This window comes from Fundulus heteroclitus, chromosome 12, assembly GCF_011125445.2.
Source record: "Fundulus heteroclitus isolate FHET01 chromosome 12, MU-UCD_Fhet_4.1, whole genome shotgun sequence".
In the NCBI taxonomy this organism is placed as follows: Eukaryota; Metazoa; Chordata; class Actinopteri; order Cyprinodontiformes; family Fundulidae; genus Fundulus; species Fundulus heteroclitus.
Window position 1 is genome coordinate 15,946,660 of NC_046372.1, and position 24,790 is coordinate 15,971,449.

A 24,790-nucleotide genomic window follows, 5' to 3' on the forward strand; every position below is an offset into this window, starting at 1 on the left:
TAAACACGAGAAGTGTGCATGCACAGCCAGCATGTGGAAGCTAACAAGGAGCGTGTAACGCACAATGGTGCATCATGAGGGCGTCACAATGATTGGTACGTGGGACAACCAATGGATAATGTGATCCTCCGGGAACTGGAGGGAGAGAGGGGGGCGTGGGCAGGACCAATTCATTTCATTGGGTCCGGATGGCAGGGATTGGTCGGACGTTTTACAGGCCTGCTGCTCTCACAGAGGTCTGATTTGTTTAGTTCCTTTTTCTGAATACATAATGTATTGATTACTCTCACAATGGAAAGACCATTTCGCCCAGAATAAGAAAAAGTGTTTCTGAACAGGATTACCAACTGTAGCTTTAAAGTCCCGCTTTAGTTTAGCTCTTCCTGAATCTGGTATTTAGCCATGGATAATTTGTCAAACTGATGATTTCCTGGTAAAAAGAAACAACCAGTTTTAGAAATCTATCAAAAGACCTGTGTTGTAAATAGGAATGTTATTGTTAAAAAAAATGTGAGTTTTTTAAAATTCAGCTCCACATCTTGCCTTTGAAATTGTTTTTTAACATCTACGAAATAGTTTATTTTTAAGGTTTTCACACAAGTTTTAACAGTTGTAGGAAGAAAGCTGCTTTTCTAACGTATTCTGCATTTTTGGGGGATTAAGAAGAGGCCACAACTCTCTGTATAGAGGATGGGAACCATTTTTCTAAAATGGAAGAAGCTTTCTACTGTATCTGGCTAGTGGGAGAGATTGTTGCAGCACACCAATTACTCTAAATAACCGTTAAACTATTTGATTTAAAGCATTTAATGACACCAATGAAGAAGATCAAACAGATTGAGTAAAAGCGTGATAAAACATGCCCATGGTCCGGTCAATATAAAAGGCTGAACAGAACAGAACAGAACAGAAGCTGATAAACTTTTTTACATACAGCCTCAGTTGGCTTCAAACTTCAATTTGCCTTTATGATAGCCCCCAGGCATTTATGATAATATACACCGTCAATGGTCTCAGCTTTGATTAAAATTACTTTGTGCATGAAGGTGTTAAATTACAATTTCTGAATAAAAATAAATAAATAAAATACGTATCCTGCATAAGCAGCCTCAGTTAGCCTCAACGTTTACAACACAAACTTCTGAAAGCTCACTTTGATGAGAGATGTTATGTAAATGCGCCAGTAGGGGGAGACAATGTTCTTTCATTTAGGCCTCCTGCTTCCAGCCAATGTTGCATGCTTGAATTAATAAATAAAAATACGTTGTGTTTTTTAACTTGCAAGCACTTTGGGTTTCGTCTGATTAAAGTGGATGCCAATTAGTTTTGATTCTCGGCCTCGTAGTAAAAGCATAAACTACTGAAACAGCAAAAAAAAAAAAAAAAAAGAAACAGCAAAATCTATAGAGGAAGTGGGAGGCGCAGTGTTACTGCGCAAAGTTGATATCTTAAAAACCAATAAGACTCTAATAGTCAGATGGAGGAAAGCAGTCTTCAGCTCTCTCTAAAAGCACCGGCTGTGACACATTTTCTTCAGACGACTCTAATTTCACCCAAACAACCATGAAAGGTGAGTGCTAAAGCTATAAAGTACATTATCTGGAAGAACTGTTACAGTTACATCAGAGAACCGTGTATTCATTAATACTTTCTCTGTAAATAGGTGCAGGGTTCAGCCTCTTCTCCATCTGGCTGGCTGTGATGCTGCCGAGGAGCTCTTCCTCAGGTGCTTCTGACTCAAGTCCTGGTGAGCGGTTTCTATTGCGAAAGTATTCACACCCCTCAACTTTTCTGATCTGAACAAAATAGTCTAAATTGGTAAAAAAAAAAAAAAAAAAAAAAAAAAAAAAAAAATTATATTATAATAAAAACCCTTCCATGTGTATCAAGCTTCTAAAAAGTTCTGGTCCAACCATTTATCTTCAGAAGTCACATAATTAGTGAAATAATGTTTCTTTGCCTCTCTCTTTCCCATTGAAGAAGATAAAAATCGATCCAGCAAAAGCAGGATATAGCGTCGCCATTATAGTTTGGTCAATATGAAAGTACGGTATGAGTGTTTCCTTAAACAGAACAGACACTGATGAGAACCTCTCACACACAGCTTTACGCTCATCTCCAGTGTGTCATAAATGGCAGTCCCCAGATATTTTTAAGAATGACCAAATCCAGGCGTCGGACCTTTGATTGAAACGACTTTGTGTATGCGTGGTGTCCACTGGGCAGACCACATCTTTGGTCTGCCCAGTGTTGAATTGGAGGTAAGAGTCTTCACACCCATGAATGAAGTCATCGATCACTGGGCCGTGGCTGCTTTCATTCTTTCGACGCAGACTGACCACAGAATCGTTAGCGTACGTTAAAGTAAATCTGCTGTCATGTCTGCTTTGACGCATATCTGCGTAAAGAACGAAGGGTGGCAGTGGCAGCACGACACCTGGAGGTGACCCAGTGTTGGACGCGTGTATTAGGTCCGAGAGGGTTGGATTGTGTGAAAATTTACAGATAACCATCCAAACAATCCAAATGTAAAAAAAATAATAAAATAAATAACAACCTAAATTAATGAGAATAAGGCCTGGATGTGAACTCATTGATCAGTTTTTTAAAACAGATTTATTAAAACTAAGGTCAGCAGTTGTCTTATTCTCCTGCAGCAAAGGCCTTGTGATATTATTGCTTTGTCTTCTTCTTGTTGTCTGACTCTTCTATTTGCATCGTGTGAGAAACAGCCGTGTCTCTCACACGGGTGACAGTGGTGTGACTTTGTTTGACGGGTGTCATGAGTTAATATAATTGGATGATGAATGACACGAGAAGGTCAAAGACCATGTGTTTTACTGTATGTCGTGAGGTGATGACAGGAATATTATCCTTCAAGATTTAGTGATAAACAGCAGAGTTCATTTAATCACTTACTGCTGGAAGATTAACATTGACCTGAAATGATGCTGTGGGACCCGCAGTGTTTTAAATGCAGTTCCTGTTTTATTAATCATTTCCTGGATGAGTCGCAGAGAAAGCTCCTGACCCCCACATGTCTTCTCCTTTTGCGTCTAATGGCTGTAACTGTGGTTGACTGGAGTCCAAAAGCCTTAGGAAGGATGTAACCCTTCCCAAAGTCAGATGTCAATGACTTTGTTTCTCATCTGTTCTCAGATTTTTTTAGGACAGGTTATTATATGGTGATTTTTGAGATTATTTAGCCTACTTCAAAATGCTTTTTTTTCTGTCATTTCTTGACATCTTGGTCTGATATCAAAATTTGTTAGATCTGAAACCTTTAAGAGAGGGGAAATAAAGAGCAAAATCAGACGAATATATAAGGATTCACACCCTTTAACTTTTTACCTATTTTGTTACATTCCGATGTGAAGTGTACAGGTTTTTTTTTTTATCTTATATTATCTCAGACCAGGATGTCAAGATGGATGGATGGATCAATTTGTAAGGTGTGTAGTTTGGCTCATCGCTATCCAATGTGTAAGATCGCTGACCTGCCTCAAGTTTTAAGACTAATTTTTAAACGGTTAGTCTCTGCAGCTTCCCCAGGGGTGATGGGTGCTTTTTGGCTGCTTGTCTGGTCTGCTGGTTCAGGTAGACCAGTGTTGTCCAAACCTTTTTGCTCCACAGGTCAAACTCACGCAGGTGAAGGTACTCATGGAAAACGATTTTTATTTTTTGTTTCCAATTACTAATGAACATTTTTTTTTACTATGAATTTCTTTATTTTCATTCGTGTTAAACGTAATCAAATGGGCAATATTTACATGAAGCAAAGTAGAAAGCCCCAATTAATTTATGTCCGAAAAAGGGTCTCAGACGTTTACCTTAGTAAAAGGAAGGTGTGCAGTTTCCCCCAAGTACTTTGGTCAAATGTTTTCTAATTTTTTTGGTCCAGAAACTAGTTTTGGTCTATTTCCAGTAACAAAAACATCAACTTCCTTGCTCTAAACTTTTGATTTATTCAGCCAGGTTTGAGTTATTGGTGTGCCCGAGTCTGTTTTTGAGTAAAAAGTAATTTTGTGTCCCTACTTACGATAGAAAATGAACGCAAAATACATGGCCAACACGAGGAACAAAACTTTGTGTTGTACCTTACATATTTCATTTAAGAAGATGTCAATTTCTCAGTTAAAATCTCATTCTGCTTCAGTTCTATTTGTTAATTTTGTACATATTTTTTTGTACTTATCTATTTTCCAAAGACTCGGTAATGGATTTTATTCTGCAGTATCAGATGAAACATGCTAAATACAAGCAGTGTGCAGGCCTCATTTTTCTGATTTTTAGTTGGAGAATATTCTGAGACCATGTGTAGTTTTTTCCGGTAAAAGATGAAGGGTTTGTCGTTGTAATGCGACAGAATGTGAAAAGGAGTGTGCCTTCTTTTGAAAGGAACAGTGGGGAGCTTAAGAGTAGCTTCTTATTTAAAACATTGCCACACATTTTATGATTTAAATGACATAAGAGCCGTAGCGTTTCTTTCATTCTAAAACTCTGTTTCATTAATGAGTTTAAAAATAAAGCAGACATGAAAAAGAAGAAGTCTGAAAGGCACAAATAATGCGTGACTAAAATCATTTGTCATGCAATCTGTAAGGCTCACCATTGTATAGTTCTGCAATATCGTTTTGCAAGTAACAATTGCCTCAAACCAGGCCCGTATTAAGACAATGTGGTGCCCCTGGGCACTATACCTCAAAGCCCCCCCCCCCCTTACCCGTGCTGTCCTCCGGTCAAAAACATCAGACATAATCAAGGGGATTTCTGTAATGTAATTTACTATTTACTAACTTACACAACTACATGTAGGCATATGAGCAGTGAGCAATATTCAAACATCAAAATTAACAGACAGCTTTTGATGTCTGTTAATTTTGGATTAATTTTCTGTAGCGTTAAAAAAGACGATACATTTGCACATACTTGTGGACCAGCTCAACTATGACAGATTGGGGAGGGGGAGTGATAGATCATGTAGCCTAATCTTGATTTATTTATCATTTATTATTATTGTGACATCAGTGTTCACAAAACGAATAATGCATGGTCTTTCAACAATTTCAAGTAAATAATATTACAATTTATGAAAAATATACTTTTAAAGCATGTGTCATGTGGTGCCCCCCCCATGGTTGGTGCCCCTGGGCACTGGCCCACTGGCCCTTATGGATAATCCGGCCCTGCCTCAAACCTTACAGAGCTTTGACGTTTTTAGGAGTAGGAATAGATGTACTGTCATTAAAATCCACACAACTGTAGAGTGCAACCAGAGTAGGACTGCAGCCAGACAGATTCATAGGTTACAGAAAGTGACACTCAACAAAGTATACCAAAGAAATGCTGTTAATGAGGTTATGTGACTGTATAATAGAAAGGTTTGGGCTGAGTGTGCAACAGCAGGAAAATGCATGACCTGCATAAATGACTGTAAAGTGAATTTTAAAGGCAAAACGTTGCGTATTTGTTTGCGTTCTGCTATTAGAAAATGACACTTTCTTGTTCACTGGGCTATCTAAGCAGCTAATAAGGAAAAAGAAACACCGAAGCAAAGTCACTTTATCGCACTTAACGTCTATTAACGAGGCCGGGCAGGAAGCCCCTGCACAGCAAGTGTTAAAGATATGTGGAAGTGGTGGGACTGTGGGAACATGAACCAAGTAGCATTTCAGGATAAGAACCTCAGAGACATTGCCAGCTGTGCACATACAGTGAGTTCCTGTAAAAATGACTGTGTTCTACCGAGAGGCGACAGCTTGAAGTTAAAATGTTTTAGTGGTTTTTGCCACGTGTGTTTAAAATTTTCAGCTACGATGGTGATAGAGCAGAACGATGCTGTGGTTTTGGCTGTAATTTGTATGTGTGTGTGTGCGTGTGTGTGTGTGTGTGTGTGTGTGTGTGTGTGTGTTTCTGTACTGTCAGAACTCGCTATCACTATCTCACTGAGTCACTGGACGGTCTGAAAGTCATGTCATGCAAGAAAGAGTAACTTGAAGCTTCTGAATGCAGAAGGGGAGGGCACTAGAGTAAAGAGGTGTGAATTTCGCCTTTTAGCAGCGTTGCATTGAGCAAATTCTAATAAAACTTTGACTTCTCTGCAAAAAAGTACTTCTAAATACCAAATTACTCTTTGTGACTTTATATATGAGAGCCCGACATGTCTCATTTTAGCATGGTTTGAGCTCTCAGATAGTTGGTTCAGGTGTCCTCATCTCTGTTTTATGTTTTTGGTCACTCTGCACACCTGATGAGACGTTTGCAGCACTGTTGCAAACAGCAGGAAGGTCCTGGGTTCGAATCCCAGCTGAAGGGTGTTTCTGCATGGAGCGACGTTCTCCTTGTGCAAGCACGGATTTTCTCTGGGGCATTTCTCCCACAGTCTATGGTTACTCTAATGTCCCCATAGGTATTAGTAGTGTGTGTGTGCATGTAGGTTTGTTTGTCTTGTGTTGCCCCGTGTAGGACTGCTGGTTTGTCCTGCGTGTACCCTGCCTCTCACCCAGTGACTTCTGGACATACGTAGGCACCAGCCTCCTTGTGATCCTGCAAGGTTAAGCGGGTATAGATAATGGATGGATGATGAAGTAGCTGTTATGTGCCCTTAAGTGGGCCTTTTGAGCCTTTTAGCCATCTATAAGATGTTAAAATGCATAAAAGGCCCTCTAAGATGATGCAAAACCATCTGCAAGGTGTTTCGCATCATGTATTCTTTCAGGTTTTGGGGCTAATATAACGTTCAGGAGAAATTTCTATTCTTGTTTCTGTTCTCCTCTCTTGCTACTGGATGTTCTTTGTGTTTTCTGTTGCGGATGCTGTGTTGACAGTGCTGTTTAGAAGTTTTGGTTTAGCGCCTTATGAGGTGTAAAAGCTAAAAGAGCCAAATACTGACTCAGTGACGATGTTGAAACTCAAATTGATCTGTTTGGTTTACATTGACAGGACATACCTTAGCATAATCAGTCAAAACTTTGCAAACTGTGCCTTGTTTTTTGTTGGTTTTTTTCCAGTGAATCCATGTTGCTACTACCCTTGTCAGAATAGAGGTGTGTGTGTGCGATTCGGTACCGACAACTACAACTGTGACTGCACACACACAGGTTTCTACGGAGAAAACTGCACCGTTCGTGAGTACATAACAGTTTGTGCATCTAAGAGCAGTTTGTGGTTTGGATGCTTCTGCTGAAACAGGTCTTAAGTTGTATCGTCTGCACATTACTTCTATTTCTGACGGTGCTTCTCTGAGTAAAAAGAGATGGTTTGCTCTTTGTTTGTTTGTTTTTTGCTGTACAGCGGAGTTCTGGACCCGGATCCGTTTGATGCTGAAGCCCAGTCCCTCTGTGATTCATTTTCTCCTGACTCACTTCCAGTGGTTCTGGAGCATTATAAACAACTCTTTTCTGCGAGACACCTTCATGAGAATAGTGCTGACTGGTAAGTTTAGCCATTTAAACCATTCCGTCTTTCAGCACACCTAAACTGGGACAGATAATGCACCTTTTTCCCGTCCTCTAATTCAGTTTATTTCCATTATGCTGACTAAGGACGATTATCTGGCAGAGACTAAAACTTGTCTTCTTCATTTGGGTTTCAAAAACGTGTTCTCCGTCCACAAAGTTTCAGACGTCATTATTTTTGGTTTGTTTTTTTAATGAGGGCTTTATTCAGCTTTAACTAAACACAACTCGTGTTATGTCTCTTGAGATTTTAAAGGAGATATGTCTTGTAAAACATAAGCTCAACAACACTCGAACTCACTCAAGCAACCTATGCAACAGATCTAAAGACCAAAACGGAAATTACTCAAAGGCCTGATTGGCAACAGGTTGCAGTTTTTCAGTTTGTCTTATGCAAACACAAACCTGTAAAATATTAGCTGTAAAAAAATACCTGCAAAAAATGTTAAATATTTTTTAACAATTTAACTATGTTGCTGCTGAGTTTATTCCGTTTGCATTTGCATGTTTTTTTACAAGTAGTTTCCTGTTTTACTTTGCTTAGTCTTTTGGATTGTCTTGTTACTGAAAAGTGCTATATAAACAAACTTGCCTTGCCTAGTCTGGCCCTTTTCTGCTCTTTGTTCTCTCTACTTCCTGCTTTCTTGCCGTTATCAAGCCTCCTGTTGGTTTTGAGCGTATCTCATGTCTTATTGTGGTTTTGCTATCAGAGGGGAGGGTATTCATGATTATGTGGCAGTGAGCTGTTTCAGTCCTGCTGCATGTTACAGTAAAGCCTCAACTATCCATGAAACTTCCTGCCTCATGTGTTACAGGTCGAATGAAGTTCTTATATCCTGAAATGCTACTTGGTTCATGCCAAACATGTCCTTAGTTTTGGTGTCCGAATAATATATAACACATCTTTTTTATGTTCATCCATTCAAAGAACGTTATCCTGGTCTTTGTCTGGGTTCTCTGGTAAACTCTAGTCTAGCCTTAATGTTTTCTCTTAGAGCGAAAAGGGTTCCACCGTGCACATCTCCAATGAATGTTAAACTTCTGCAACCACAGTAGCAACAGCATGATTTAGGTCCCCTGACAACAAATTAGGACAATCGGAGATGTCTTTTAGCATTTTACAGTCTGCTTTCGGAGTGAAGTTGCTCGGGTGACTAAACCGGGCATATAGGCAGTTGTTTTAATTAAATTTTCAATTCAATTTTATTTATATAGCACCAATTCATGAAACACGTCATCTCAAGGCACTTTACAAAGTCAAATCCAATCATATTATACAGATTGGTCAAAAATGTCCTACATAAGGGAACCCAGTTGATTGCTTCAAAGTCCTGACAAGCAGCATTCACTTCTGGAGAAGCGTAGAGCCACAGGGAGAGTCGTCTGCATTGTCCATGGCTTTGCAGAAATCCCTCATACTGAGCAAGCATGGAGCAACAGTGGAAAGAAAAACTCCCCATTAACGGGAAGGAAAACCTCCAGCAGAACCGGGCTCAGCATGAAAGGTCATCTGCCTCGACCGACTGGGAGTTACAGAAGACAGAGCAGAGACACAACAAGACAGACAAAAAGCACAGAAGCACACATTGATCCAGTAATCTGTTCTACATTAGATTGTAATAGCGGGTGATGTGTCTTCCCTGGATGATGTCACAGTTAACAGAACGTCAGACCAGGTGTACCTACTATGAACAAAAAAGAGAGAGCAACAGTAATTTCAATGCAATGCAATGCAAAACTAGCAAACAATAGACTGGAGAACAGTAAAAAGTGAGAAAAATAGGCCCAGATATCCTCCAGTAGCCTAAGCCTATAGCAGCATAACTATAGAGGTAGCTCAGGGTAACATGAGCCACTCTAACTATAAGCTTTGTCAAAAAGGAAAGTTTTAAGATTAGTCTTAAAAGTAGACAGGGTGTCTGCCCCATGGACCAAAACTGGAAGTTGGTTCCACAGGAGAGGAACCTGATAGCTAGAGGATCTGCCTTCCATTCTACTTTTAGAGACTCTAGGAACCACCAGCAGACCTGCAGTCTGAGAGCGAAGTGCTCTGTTAGGAACATACGGGGTAGCCAGAGCTCTGATATATGATGGAGCTTGATTATTAAGGGCTTTATACGTTAGAAGAAGAATTTTAAATTGTATTCTTGAATTAACAGAAAGCCAATGAAGGGAAGCTAAAATTGGAGAAATATGATCCCCTTTGTTGATTTTCATCAGAACTCTTGCTGCAGCATTTTGGATCAGCTGAAGACTTTGAACTGCATTTTGTGGACTTCCTGATAGTAAAGAATTACAATAGTCCAGCCTTGAAGTAACAAATGCATGGACCAGTTTTTCAGCATCACTCCTGGACAGAATGTTTCTAATTTTGGCGATATTCCTGAGTTGAAAAAAGGAAACTCTGGAAACCTGTTTAATATGGGATTTAAATGACATGTCTTGGTCAAAAATAACACCAAGATTTTTAACTTTATTACCAGAGGCCAAGTTAATGCCATCCAGATTAAGTGATTGATTAAGAAGTTTATTTTTTGAGGACTCTGGTCAAAAGATTACAACTTCTGTCTCGTCAGAATTTAAGTGCAGGAAATTTAAAGTCATTCAGCTTTTGATGTCATCAAGACATGACTGCAGTCGAAGTAATTGATTGGAATTATCAGGATTTATGGATAAATATAGCTGAGTGTTATCAGCATAACAGTGGAAATTAATCCCATGCTGTCATGGACTGAACCCTGTGGTACTCCACAGGTGACCCTAGAGTTTGAGGAAGATTTATTATTAACTTGAACAAACTGGAATCTGTCCGACAGATAAGATTTAAACCAGCCTAATGTTTTCCCCTTAATCCCTACAGTATGCTCAAGTCTTTCTAAGAGAATATTGTGATCAACTGTATCAAATGCAGCACTGAGATCTAACAGGACAAGTATAGACACAGGTCCATTATCTGAGGCCATGAGAATATCATTAGTGACCTTCACCAGAGCTGTTTCAATGCTATGATGAGCTCTGAAGCCTAACTGAAACTTCTCAAGTAGTTCATTACTTTGTAAATGTTCACAAAGTTGATTAGCAACTACTTGTTAAGATAAGAAAAGAAGATTATATATATAGGTCTGTAATTTACTAACTCATCTTGATTAAGAGATGGTTTCTTAAGTAAAGGTTTAATAACAGCTACTTTAAAAGCCTGTGGTACATATCCATTTACTAAGGATAGATTATTCATGTCTAAAATAGTGCCACTGATCAAAGGGAATACCTCCTTAAACAACTTGGTTGGGATTGGGTCTAACATACAGGTAGAAGGTTTAGATGAAGCTAGAATTTTAGATAGCTCAGAAAGCTCTACTGCTTCCAAACAGTTCAGACACTGTGCAGATTCTAAAGATTCCTCCAACGCTGCCTCATTTACTGAGGACGAGGTAATCATGTTTGGGAGGATGCCAATTATTTTGTTTTTAATGGAATCAATTTTATTTATGAAGAATCCTATAAAATCATTACTGCTAAGAGCTAAGGGAATGGATGGATCAATGGAGCTATGACTCTGTGTAAGTTTGGCAACTGTATCGAAGAGAAATCTAGGATTATTTTTGTTCTCCTAAATTAATGATGAAAAATATGCTGCTCTAACTCTGCAAAGGGTCTTGTTATACAACAATAGACTGTCCCTCCAGATTAGGTAGGATTCCTCTTGGTGTGTAGAGCAACATTTTTTTCTCCAATTTCCTAACATTGTGCTTCAAGGAACACAGCTCTGTATTAAACCAGGGAGTCAGCTTCCTGTGAATAATCACCTTCTTTTTCAAGGGAGCTACATTGTCTAATGCAGAACGCAATGACAAAGTCACACCGTTAACAAAGACATCTATTTATGAATGGAAAGAAACAACATTGCTGCTATCTGCTGGGTATTTCTGCAATACTGACGATATTAAGAGGGGGACAGACTCTTTAAAGTTTGATACAGCATTTTACGATAAAGATCTACTATAATGGAACCCTCTTTTGGGGTGGAGAACTCAGTTAGATTAAACTTAAATGTTATTAAAAAATGATCAGATAGGACAGGGTTGTGAGAGAATACTGTTAATTCTTCACAATCAATGCCTTAAGTCAGCACAAGGTCTAAAGTGTGGAGCCAAGAGTGGGTCGGTTTATGAACATTTTGAGCAAAACCAATTGAATCTAGGATAGTTTTAAAGGCTACACTAAGGTTATCACATTCTGTGTCAACATGAATGTTAAAATCACCCACTATAATAACCTTGTCAGTGTTTATCACCAAATCCGATAAGAAGTCTGACAACTGATCCAAAAACAGAGTAAGGGCCCGGTGGATGATACAAAACAACAAAGAGAAGAGGTTTTATTGCTTTGCAATTTGGATGAGGGAAACTGAAGGTTTAAATGTTCAAAAGAACTGTAGTTATTAATTGGCCTGGGACTAATTAATAAATCAGACTGAAAGATGGTTGCCACTCCTCCTCCTCTTCCCACAGATCTGGGAATGTGGAAATTTGAATAATTGGAGGGAGTTGACTGATTTATACTAACGTTGTCCTCTTGTAGGCAGGTTTCTGCGAGACAAAATAAATCAATCTGTTTATCAGAAATCAATTCATTAACTAACAAAGTCTTTGGAGGGAGAGACCTTATATTTAATAGACCACATTTAATTGTTTTATTTTTTGGTTCAAGGTGAGCCGTATTGATTTTCATTAGATTTTTATGATTTGTTCCTTTTAGATCAGTTTTTGATCTGTTAAGTTTTGGCCGTGGGAAAGACACCGTCTCAATAGGATAATGGATGGGTAACAGTACAGAAGCTGCAGAGAGGTGTGTTAAACTACGGCCCTCCAAAGCTGCAAAAACACTACATTTATTACAAGTACCATTATCACTAAAAATCTGACACAGAGATAGGGGGAGATAGGGGGAGACTTAGACAGAGACGGAGAAGCGGAGGAGAGAGTAAGGGGGGAAGCCATTGTGGAGCTAAAGCTAGGCTAACGCCCTTTTACCACGCTAAAAAAGCAAACCGTGTGAAACACGAGGAGTTCCCAAGGGCGATGTGCAGCTACAGAGAATATTTTTAAAAGTGCTTATGTGTTAGAAACAGATGTTACAGCAAAGAGATAAAAGATAAAAGCGAGAGAGTCTGGAGCAACAGACCGTAGTTCACACCGTGAAAACAGGAAGTGACACAATACGCCTTACCACAAACAGGAAGTTTTAAATGTGTTTAATATAGCAAACCTCGTTGAAAAGGCTGAGAAACAAAATCCTATAAATAGCCGGGCAAGTGTCCAGGTTTATTCTTTGCCAGAAATGGATTTTTAATAACATTAAGCAGAACGGTTTTAAAGATCTTTTTTTTCAGTTTTTAGCCTTTATTTATAACTCTGATTTTTCAGTATTGTTAAAATTTATATCAAATACCCAGATGTCCAAATATGTGGAAAAAAAACGTTTTTTTTTTGTTTTCAACCGAATGCAACTTTGGAGATCAAAGTCATCATTGAGGTGCGTGTTTTACCTGCCTAACCGCTGATGAAAGCGTGCTGACCTCTATATCGGCATCAACCTATATTCCTTCAGTGTTGATAAAACCATCTTAACCGTGAAAAGACTGAAGCAGAGAAGATGAATTTTTTTTTTTAAAAGAGCACGAGCTAAAATATTCAGAGCCAACTTTTGCAGCTGCATCATGCAGAGCATCCAGCTGAATCGTTGTGTAGTGCTGAGGTAGCACGTGTGGCACTGCAAGCATTTGCATCCTGACCATATAGCGACTCTACTGGAAAGTCAACACCACCATTAAACTGGTGTAATATAGAAGTAACTAATTCTAAAAAGCAACTGCCAGATAAGGAGAGATTGCTTATTAAACGCAGGGTACTCGTGGAGTCAGCAAACGTGTTTATTAGACATTTTGACTACTCACTGAACCTTTACACTGATAAGGTTGGCGTTTCAACAGGGCACCGATGTCTAATGCCCGTGGGGCTTTTTCTTTCTCTCCGCTTTACTGTGTTTTGAAAGTTGATGCTAAATGGGGATGTTATCCTCTGAAATCCGCTGCAAAACAGATCCATTTATTGACACAAAAAAATGCATTTTGATTCTTTACTTTAGGGCAGTAGGGCAGAAGGTTGGTTCAAATCCTGGCTTTGGTCTTTCTTTTTACAGTTTTCCTGTTCTCCCTCTGCATGCTTGTGTTCTCTCTGGGTACTCCCATCTTCCCCCTAATCCCCAAACTGGGGTCTGTAACTTCATTTCTCAACAGCCATTGTCCTGCAGCTTTTAGATGCATTCCTGGTCAAACACCCATTAATAAAAACAAATGTCTCTGTGTCAGCCACATGCAGAACTTGAACACACGCAAAAAAAGGTAATAAAAGAGATTTAGGTGTGTCGGACCAGGGACAAATTTAACTGTTGTAGGACGGTGGCTCTCAAGAACTGACCACTGTTCCAAAAACATGCATATAAGGATGATCAGTGAATTTCATGCCTGGTTGCTTTTTTGTGTTGTCCTGTGATCATGGAAAGCATGATGTACCTTGTTTTTCACACACTGAATGCAGTCGCTACCAACCGTGCAAGAATTAAGCAGGTGGCTGTAATGGCTTGATGGAAAAAAGGACACCAGTCTGATTAAAAGCCACGGCTCAGTGCCTACCTCACACTTAAAAAACGATAACAGGGGAGCTTAGCTAGCCTAACACTAGTCTGGTGTTCTTCAATACACAGTCTTTTGGTTTTGAAATTGTAAGACAGCTTTTTTTTTATAGTAATCTCAGTAATCTTACGAGGAACAGAGTAATGTTTCATCCTGTAAATCATCATGTTCTTGTCTTTACAACAAATTGCTTTCTTTCTTTTTATTCTGCTTTATTGGCCCGTTTTTTTTTTTTTTTCAGATGGCACAGTTGTCAATAATCTAAAGTATCAGCTCAGTTAATTTTCTCCTTCATGTTTTCAGAGTTTGTGTGACACGAATAAGGTCTGAAAACTCATATAAACTATAAACTGACCCCCTTTTCTTGTTACAGTCAGGAATGAACTCATTCCAAGCCCTCCAACCTACAACACGAAGTACGGCTACATCAACTGGGAGTCGTACAACAACCTCTCTTACTACACCCGTCTCCTCCCTCCTGTACCCGAAGACTGCCCTTTGCCAATGGGAACCAAAGGTGAGGCCTTAAAACAACTTCAGACCACTTAATTTCCTTGCTGGGAGATCTTAAACTTGAGTGTTTTTTCCTCAGGAAAACCCGTTCTTCCTGACATCAAAGAGATTAGTGAGAGGTATTTTAAAAGGACGGAGTTCAGGCCGGATCCTCAGGGAACCAATCTGATGTTTGCCTTCATGGCTCAACACTTCACCCACCAGTTCTTCAAGACAAGTCACAAAGTCGACGCAGGCTTCACCAAGGCTTTGGGACATGGGGTGAGATATAGCTGGTTAACCTTCTAGAGTTATCAGAAATTATATTATTCAGTGAGTACAATATGCAATTTAAGAATGGTAAAGATCAACCGTTTAAGGGGAGTTTGTCTTTCCACTGTGGCTTCATCCTTGCTGAGTATGAGGAATTGCTGCAAAGCCATCAGCAATGCAGATGACTGTCCACTGTGGCTCCGCGCTCCTTCAGGAGGAGTGAATGCTGCTTGTCAAGAATTTGACTTGGGAAAGTGCCTTGAAATGACATGTTACATGAATTGGCGCTATATAAATAACATTGAATTGATTTGAATTATGATCCACTTTTATTAAATTTTAAGGCCGGATCGATATGCTTTTACTTAACTAGGTGGATGCAAGCAACATATACGGAGAAGAACTTGAAAGACAGCACCAGCTTCGGCTTCATAAAGACGGAAAGCTAAAATATCAGGTAAGAATGGATAATGTCGGACAAGCTGTTGGTCCTGCATCTCTGATGGGAGTTTCTGTGTCATGATGGATGACTTTACATTTGCTCCTGCTACCGTCCCAGGAGGGGGGAGGGGGTACCTCAGGGCTCTATCCTTGCTCCTCTCCTGTTCTCTCTTTTAGAAAGTGTTGCATGTGCCATTTCACTCATATGCTGATGACTGTGAGGTCTATTTCCCTGTAAATCATTATGATGGTTCTGTTTAGCCTCTTTTTGATTGTCTCTGAGTCATCAGGGGATGAGTGGCATCGGATTTCCTTCGTTTTGATTTGAAAAAAAAAAGACAAAAGTCGTCCTTTCTAATTCCAGTGATTCCAACTGTATCCCTTCCTTTTACCGTTCCTCCAGCATCACTAATTTAGGTGGAAAAACGGACCTTAGCCTAAACCTGACTTACATGTCTTTTATCTGATGATGTCAAAAATCTAGTTCCTAGACTGTCTAGACTTCACCAAGAAACAGAGATCCATGCTTTCATCATCTCCTGAATCATAGTAACTCTCAGGCTTCCCTCTCATGCCACCAACTAGTACAAAATGTTGCTACGTGATTTTTTTAACCGGTACAAGGAGATGAGAGCTCATAACTCCGGTTCAAGCATTCCTTCACTGCCTTCCCCTTCAGCTTAGAAGGGATTTTAATAGTCTTGCCCCTCACTTGTCCAAACTGCTTTACACCTACAGGCCATCTCATGCTTTTAGATCAACTGTCCAGATACTTTTCATTGTCCCAAAGACATTTTCTAAATTCAGATAAGAGACAGAGCCTTTCAGGTTTAGCTCCTAAAACGTGGAATGAGCTGCCACCACATGTCAGGCAGCCCTTTGCTCAGTTGGTACGTTGATGTTGAAGGGCTTTAGAAATAAAGTGGTATGGTATCAAATCAAAAGGTTGAGGCTCTGGCAGGTTTGTCTGTCCAATCATATCTGGGCCGCTACATATTTTCCTCACAACCAACAGGAACCCTTGAGGAATCCTCAAAAGAGAATAGCTGTCAATATTAATTGTGACCGGTAATTATTTTAGCTATAATATCAGAGGTAACGGGTCGTTTTTATGGAGGGACTTGGATTCAGATCCTGGTTGCACCGGGAAGGGTATCTTGTAAATGTTTACTTATTTAAAATGAACAGAAAAGGATAAATTAAAAACAGGTGGCTCTAGAAAACGGCTGGCTAAACTAGGAGGTATTTAAGCTGGGGTAGTAACATGAACGTCAACCCGGCCGCTGATTATTAGCAGGTTACAGCTAAGGGGAAAGCAGAGAGGGGAGATATGCTGGAGAATGATGCAAAATGTTTACCCATGAAACAGGGAAACCAATTCAGATGATAAAAATACTGGGAAAACAATGACAGGATGGCACAAAAAATAAGAAGTATGCTGAGGTACAAAAAAACCTGAAAAACTCAAAGTTCTGAGGATCATGACACAGATAATGTTTTTTAAGGGGAAATAATGGCGTCTCATTTCTGCGTGAAACACTTCAAGTTTGTCATTATTAAAAACATCTAAAAATATAATGTCGGTGATAATGATCTGCATGTGAACTCAAAGTTTCTGTCCTTCAGCTGATGAAGCAACATTTCATGTTGCAATTATGTCTTTTTGGTTTAATTGTGTTGCTTATTTAATCTACTGAGAGAAAATTAACAAACTTTACAAGTGTACTACATCTGAGAATTCAGAAGAGTTATTTTATTGATAGTTTTTTTTAAGTATAAGAATTTAGTAGCTATTTGAGTAATGTTCCTATAGTGAATCCTAGAAAACACTTCATTGTATCGTACTTTTCTAGCCTGATAATTGCTTTTGTTCAACATAATTTTGAGGCACGCTGTTCATCACCCCCTTCTGGGGGCGTGTTAACTTGAGAAATGTGGTTAAAGGGTGTTAAATAAAGACATTCATTTCCTGTTACATGCTGACTTCTTAGAATGATATAGAACGATGTCAAGATAACAGTGACCGTGTTCGATAACAGAAACTCGTTCGCAGGCGGGAGCAAAAAACAGATTATCTTAAGTTTTAATTTAAGAGTGACTTCTTTATCTGAAAACCACTCCTAAGATTGTTTTTCTGATGAAATGCAAAATGTTAGTCAAACTTCGTGGTCTTCCCCAGGTCACAGCAAACCTAGCTTGATAAATAACGTGCTGATTATTCCTGCCAGAGAAACTGAAATGAAGGGAAAGCTTAATGTTTCACCCTCTCCAGCTGATTAATGGGGAGATGTACCCCCCGACGGTGTCCGAGGTCCCGGTGCACATGGTGTACCCCGAAGGTTTCCCTGCTGAGCAGCGTCTGGCCATCGGTCAGGAGGTGTTCGGGCTCGTGCCGGGCCTCACCGTGTATGCCACCATCTGGCTGCGGGAGCACAACAGAGTGTGTGACATCCTGAAGGGGGAGCATCCGACCTGGGATGATGAGCAGCTTTTCCAGACTGCCAGACTTATCATCATTGGTGAGTATGACTTCAAAAACATTCATTTTACGTTTTGATTACTGGTAAGTCCTTTCTTTCATTGTCTTATTGTCTTATTGTAAGGAAAATATGTTGTATTGTTATAAACTACCGCACCCGATCAGCGGTGGAACACCCTCGGTGGACCCAGCTCGTTTTACCCTTCGGGCGACCCCCCACTTTAAATATTGCTTTAGATGCAAGACGCTTGAAACAGAAAAGAATACTACAACTTATTTAATCCACTAAAGTCAGAGAAACGGTTATAGACACATCAGCGCTGATGGGCTCTTGATCGGCAAGACGATCAAGAGCCCATCAGGGCTATAAGGAAAAAAAACTGCTCCTCTAGCAGTTGCAAGACATTTGTTAAAACCTCCTAAACTCTTGATTTAGTCTCAAGAGTCTAATTCTTATTGAGATAGGATAATTCCCCATACCTCCTTGTTAATATTGAGGTGTTATGCCAAAATCTGTCCTGAAATATACAGTGCTGTGAAGAAAGTATTTATCGTGATCCCTCCTTTAATGTGCATTCATACATGTTAGATGAAATTTTTAAAAAAATAACAACGTAAAGTCTGCAAACCAATCAAAAACCGACAAGCATCTTGACAAAATATTTTGTTTTTTCAAAAATATGATGATTATTTTGAGCCTTTTTCAATTTCCCAACAACTCTAAATGATGTTAAGAGCTTTTGAATGAGCCATTGTTTTTGCTTTGCTGCTTTCTAACATGTAATTAATAATAATTTGTGCTGTCTAACAGTAAGCAGTAGACGTGCATATCAAATGACGATATGACAACCATTGCTACTGTTTAAAGCACAGAATTCATCATTCATGGCACGGCAGCTTCGCATAAAAAGCCGAAACAAAAACGTGCTAAATGCGTTGCAGTTCGTCATATTGGAATAAGCGGTGGTTGGATATTTCTCCAGCTCCATGCTATTACATATTTTGTTTAAAGACAAAGTAATAAGTGATTCTCTCTGTGGGCTTTCTATATGTAGAAACAAGGAAGTTGATCTAAAAGCAATGATTTTTTTTTTTTTCAGATTGTGAATTTACTCCACCTGATGGCTTCACTAAAACATTCTCACTTATCTATCTGTCACAAAGTTGGAATGCTTTGCATCATAATTCAACATAACGTATCGCTCTGAAATGTTCAGGGAGACTAGTGAATAGTGGACGCCTGCAGCAGATCATTTTCATGCTGTCTAGTGACCTCAAGGCCCGCAGGTGGAAAACTAAATGTTTTTGTCAATCATTGCTGGCCTCAAATTCAATGAAAGTTTGTTTTTAATCAGTTTAGTCTGGACCTGGATTTGTGTGGGGATAAACAGGGCCATTGATGAATGCCCACTACAGAATAATTGAGTTAAAAATGTGCTGAAAATGCAAATAAAGTTTAAATCAACAGTGTTAAAAAAGCATAATGCAGGATTTTAGTGTTTTAGTTCAGTTTCCAGGGACCTTAGACATCCTTTCACATTACCACTGGCGTGGTGCAGCAGAGGCCTCCAGGAAGGTCACAATGTACCCGAATATTAGCGTCTGCAGCTGAGCTCCTTAAACGTTTGATGCAAAGGGATTTGCAAAGTTTTCACGTTTTGCCTTAGCCTGGGTGCCATTCCGAACTTAGTCCCGCCCACAACGTTTTAGGTCGGGAAGTTCGGTCTGGCATTGCTCAATAGTAGCGCGAGTATGCTCGCCCAATATCTGGCGGGCCAATCAAATTGTCAGGGCGGGCTTTATACGATGATGGACAGATGATCAACAGTAACGTAATCAACCACGTCACCAAAGCGCGCTTGGGTTGAATTCGTTTACAACAACAATGGCTGCCACTGGAGAGTTGAGGCGTGTAGATTCTGCTATTAGGTCTGTTCTAGAAGATATCGACAGGTTCATGTGTTGAAGGACTCCTTGGATCCTTACATTCTTTTTGCAACACCGACAAAAATCGTTAACGCTCATCTTCTTATGCTAGGCTAACAGTTGAGTTCTGTTCCGTTGACAACAACGATGCGTCGCTTAACATACGTCACACACTCCGTTGCTCTTATTGGTTGTAGGTCTATCCAATTCAGGTCAGAGGAATTTTTTTTCCTGGTTCGTTCGAAACACGCCCCATAATCACAGCTCTATGGAGCAGTATCAGACTCAAATTCTGACTAGAATTGAGTATGACCATGTCAGGCTAGTTTTGCCCCATCATTAACCTGATCAGTATCTACTCGCCCTTTCGTTTGCTTCGGCACATAAACTAAAAGCCCTTTTAATTCCCAGGTGAGATCATCAACATCATAATAGAGGAGTACGTGCAGCACCTGAGCGGCTACTACCTGAAGCTCAAGTACGACCCCTCCCTGCTCTTCGGTGTGCGTTTCCAGTACACCAATCGCATCGCCCTGGAGTTCTGCTACCTCTACCACTGGCACCCTCTCATGCCGGACAGCTTCCTCATCGATGGAGATGAACTCCCGTACTCCCAGTTCTTATACAACACCTCCATCCTGATGCATTACGGCGTGGAGAAGCTGGTGGACGCTTTCTCTCGACAGCCTGCAGGACAGGTATGTGGCAGCAGGTCACCGTTTATGCGTTCGATCCCGCATGAAGCCGCCAAGCTTCAAAAGACAGTTGAGGGAAATATGTAGTAGGTAAATAGAAGAACTGAGGAGTTGCACTTCAAGTCATTTTGGTAATTCGCTTTTTTTGTCTTAAAAGCACATTTGGGGCTAAGCTTGAGGGGAAAAATGTCTATGCATCAAAATGTACTTACACCAATCATTAACCGCCATGGCTCTCGCAAGTTGACACACCCGTGTTAAAAATGCCAGGTATTTGTGATGTAAAGGTAAGTTATTTCAAAACTCATTTAGGGCATGATCCTCAAGATTCCAAATAAGGAGCGCTGCACTGCATAGGCATGAAATAAAAAAATGAAATCAAATTGCGGGTACAATAAGTTAGCGCGTTGCGGGTGATCTTCAAAGATTGCGTCCGCAATGTTTACGAAACCGATCTGGCCCGCCTTATTTAAATGAGTAAGTTGCGTGCGCTACTGATTTTCTCTTTATCGATTACGGATGACTGTCCTTACTGTGCCATAAATGCCGTGGATTCCTTTTAGCCTTTACCGTACTCATGACTTTGCATCAATGAGATCCTGCATAGATCCTTTGGGTTCTTCCTGCAGTCTCTCACTTTAGCTGAAGGATGCAAATAAGAAAATGACAAGGAAATGTTTTAGTGAGCTCTAATTGTGCTTAATCTGGTTCACAATAAAAGATGGCAGGGGAGTACCTAATAAGACTTGAATGCTGAAATAGAATCTAAAAATGAAATAAAACATGGGCATGCACATGCAAGCAGGTTATTGGAGTTACATTTTCACATTCCTCCTCCCAGCAGATTTTTTTTTTTAGTCAGTATATTTGAAGGGATATATGTGTCACTCTAAAGGCTCTAAAATTTTAATTGTCTCCTTTTTACAGCATGAAAACTTGGCCTTTTAACAGGTGTGCAGAATTTGAGGGCTTATGTATATTTGCATTATATTTCAGCAAGAGTCTTCTACCACTTACAGAAATTCATATTGATCAAATGCTGATTATGTTTTTGGTAAATTTTACTATTTATTTGTGTCGATAAACCCTTGGGAATTGGTTGGGGAGAGGAGTTATATCCACGCATCCTGGGTATGATTGTGACATTAAATTAGGGGCTTCAGCTGGTGGAAGAATTGGATGCACAAGACTGAATTCATTTTGGATTTTCTCTAATTAACACATGGTTAAAGTCATATATACAGGCTCAAATATGTACACAGACCTCCACTGTTATGACTGTACGTCCCCTATCATGTTGCACCTTCACCAACAAGCAGCAACAAGCTTCTGGCATCAATCTGGGAAGACTTTTGTCCACTCCCATTCATGCTGGGGAAGTTTCTTTGACACAAGAGATGGGGTCAGTGCTACTATGAACCGCTAGAATACCAGAGTTCCTCACCAGAGTAACGCCGCTAAATACGAATAAGAGTCATACACAGGAAGGGTGGAGGCCAAGTGTGAAGACCCTCCTCCAAAGTTTACACTTTCACGGTTGATTTGAATTTTTTTAGCTGCCCAAATGCCTCGTGGAGAAAACGTTTTGGCCAGACTATTCACTTGATGAGAGGTTCGTCTGGAGAAACCAAGGGAAGGCTTCTTGCAAACCTCTCATTGTAACACAGAAAGGCATATGTCAAAAGATTTTGTGATTTGTATGGACTAGAATTAGTCATTTTCAAATGATTTAAAATTCCAATTGATATTTCTATGGTTTGACGCAAACATTGCGGCTCAGTGGGCAGAGGAGCTGTCTGACTGGGTGCCACAACCCATCGAGCAAAAGGGGACAGTCTCCCTTCTTATTTGTTATTTAAAACAATTGTACATATTGATTTACTGTCTTGTCTTTCAGATAGGCGGCGGCCGCAACATTCACCAGGCGGTGCTCAGAGTGGCAGAAATGGTCATCAGAGATTCCAGGGCTGCACGCTTGCAACCTTTCAATCAATACAGAAAAAGGTTTAACCTTAAGCCCTACTCATCTTTTTATGAATTAACCGGTAAGCTGGTGAAAACCACACCCATATATATTTGTTTGCTATGTTTTACGCATACATACACAGCAAGCGGTGATTGCAGGTATCTCTATGAGTTTTTGCAGCATGCAACAGAGCCAGGCCTGTAGGATTATAGGCACTGTTATGCCTTTTTTTTTTTTTAACTGCTTTTATGGAGACCCAGGGACTCCAATATGCTTGTCTTGTTCCCACTGTCTTAAATGTACTAGTTATTGCTCTGGTTATAGGGTTAGGTTTGAGCAAAGAGCAATTTTCTTGTAAAAGTTTCCACACTCATTCAAAGCAGCAGACATCAAGCTCAGTTGAATGGCATTTTCTCTTGTCTTTCTAGTTTTGAACAGCAGCTGCAAATTTTTTTTATGAAAATAAGAAGTCCCTTTGTGTCACTCAGTCGTTATAGCCTAGAGCATAAGAATACTAATAAAAAATAATTAAATATTCATGGAGAATCCGAGCCTCAAGAAAAAATGATTATATAAAACATTATTGTTTATTTAAAGCAAATTATTATGAGTTCCAGTAATGTCGTCACCTGAGATTTTTGTAAAAGCGTATTTCTTGAATGTGTTCTTGTTTTCTCCACTTTTTTCAATTGTATTATTGTAATTATTATTATTAAACAATTATTTATACAGGTAATCTGATTGAGACATGAGTTCTCCCTTACAAGAGACCTAATATGTTTAAAATATTGCAATAGTTTTCACTTTTATCCTCCATCTGATAATAATTGAAGATCAATTCCTCCTACTTGAGGTGTCAGAAGATGAGCCCAACTGCAATGACATGCCATAGTGTCTGACGCTTGCATTTTTATTGTATTTACATCTATATACCTATATATATATATTTCATTTATATACATTTTTATTCTGCTGCCATCTGTTAGAATACATTATCCCACTGAATAAAGCCATATAAAATAAGGTGCACCACATATTGCAGTTTTTATGCCTACTCAGAGATTTCACCTATCGAGGCTACCAGCAACACTGATCAACGTGTCAGAAAATTAGAATTAAGTTTACTGTTGTTTCATTTTCTGCAAACAGGTGATGAAGAAATGGCTCGGGGTTTAGAGGAGCTCTATGGAGACATAGACGCCCTGGAGTTTTATCCCGGCCTCCTGCTGGAGAAAACCCGACCCAGCTCTATATTTGGAGAGAGCATGGTGGAGATGGGTGCCCCCTTCTCCCTAAAAGGCCTGCTTGGGAACCCCATCAACTCCCCTGAATACTGGAAGGCCAGCACCTTTGGGGGTGAGACGGGCTTCAACATCATCAAAACCTCCACTCTGAAGAAACTTGTCTGTCTGAACACCAAGTGGTGTCCGTACGTGGATTTCCATGTCCCGCGAAACGAGGAGGAGAGGAAGCCTTCCACTGAACTTTGATCAACAACCACCCTCTGAACAATAGAAACGGTATTCTAAAGGTGTTTATTCAGATTATTACTTTTCATTCAGTGGTATGCGGGTCATTAAGAAGATCTACCTCCCAAACATACAGATATCATATCAGATCTTGTATTGGATAAGTCAAATGATTTCCATTAAAGGCATTATTGGAAAGTTCTCATATTTGTATTTGTATTTTTCACCTTTTCCTAACTTAATGTGACTTTGTCTATTATACGGCACAATAAATGAGAATATTATTGAAATGTTAATTTATTTCAGTAGCTCAATTCAATAAATGAAACACGCTATATAGATAAATTACAAACCAATGCATGTTTTCAAGCCTTTATTTCAGGTAATTATGATGATTCACTTTGTGATTTGCCAAAACCATGGCCACACCTCACAATTCTACCCTCTCTGGGCGTTTGCCCTGACAAAGAGGGTGAATTGGACTGTACCACCAGCTCCTGCTGGAGAGGGGACATTTCTATTCACTTATGTTTAAGTAGTTGTTGTATTGAGTTAAATACTTGTATTTCACATTTAGTACTTTTAATTTTCTTTCTTCTATGGCATCCATCCATCCATCCGCTTATGCGGGGTTGGGTCGCGGGGGTAGCAGCTTCAGTAGGGAGGCCCAGACGTCCCTCTCCCCAGCCACTTGGGCCAGCTCCTCAGGAGGAATCCCAAGGCGTTCCCAGGCCAGCCGGGAGACATAGTCCCTCCAGCGTGTCCTGGGTCTTCCCCTGGGCCTCCTCCCGGTGGGACGTGCCCGGAACACCTCACCAGGGAGGCGTCCAGGAGGCATCCTGACCAGATGCCCGAGCCACCTCAACTGGCTCCTCTCGACGTGGAGGAGCAGCGGCTC

At 39.9% G+C, this 24,790-nt stretch overlaps 1 protein-coding gene across 2 annotated transcripts; it reads left to right on the plus strand.

Moving 5' to 3' along the window:
- The first annotated feature begins 1,301 nt into the window (after positions 1 to 1,301).
- Positions 1,302 to 24,092, plus strand: ptgs1 (prostaglandin-endoperoxide synthase 1). Of its 2 annotated transcripts, none has more exons than XM_036144062.1 (11): positions 1,302 to 1,570; positions 1,664 to 1,747; positions 7,011 to 7,127; positions 7,294 to 7,434; positions 14,525 to 14,668; positions 14,744 to 14,925; positions 15,290 to 15,373; positions 17,630 to 17,876; positions 20,174 to 20,460; positions 22,355 to 22,502; positions 23,573 to 24,092. In XM_036144062.1, the coding sequence occupies exons 1-11, from the start codon at positions 1,564 to 1,566 to the stop codon at positions 23,911 to 23,913; spliced, it is 1,782 nt and encodes a 593-aa protein (XP_035999955.1). In that variant the 5' UTR covers positions 1,302 to 1,563; the 3' UTR covers positions 23,914 to 24,092. The 2 variants fall into 2 exon arrangements, with proteins under 2 accessions (XP_035999955.1, XP_012733889.2); XM_012878435.3 differs by having other exon boundaries at positions 1,304 to 1,570; positions 1,670 to 1,747.
- Positions 24,093 to 24,790: the final 698 nt, after the last annotated feature.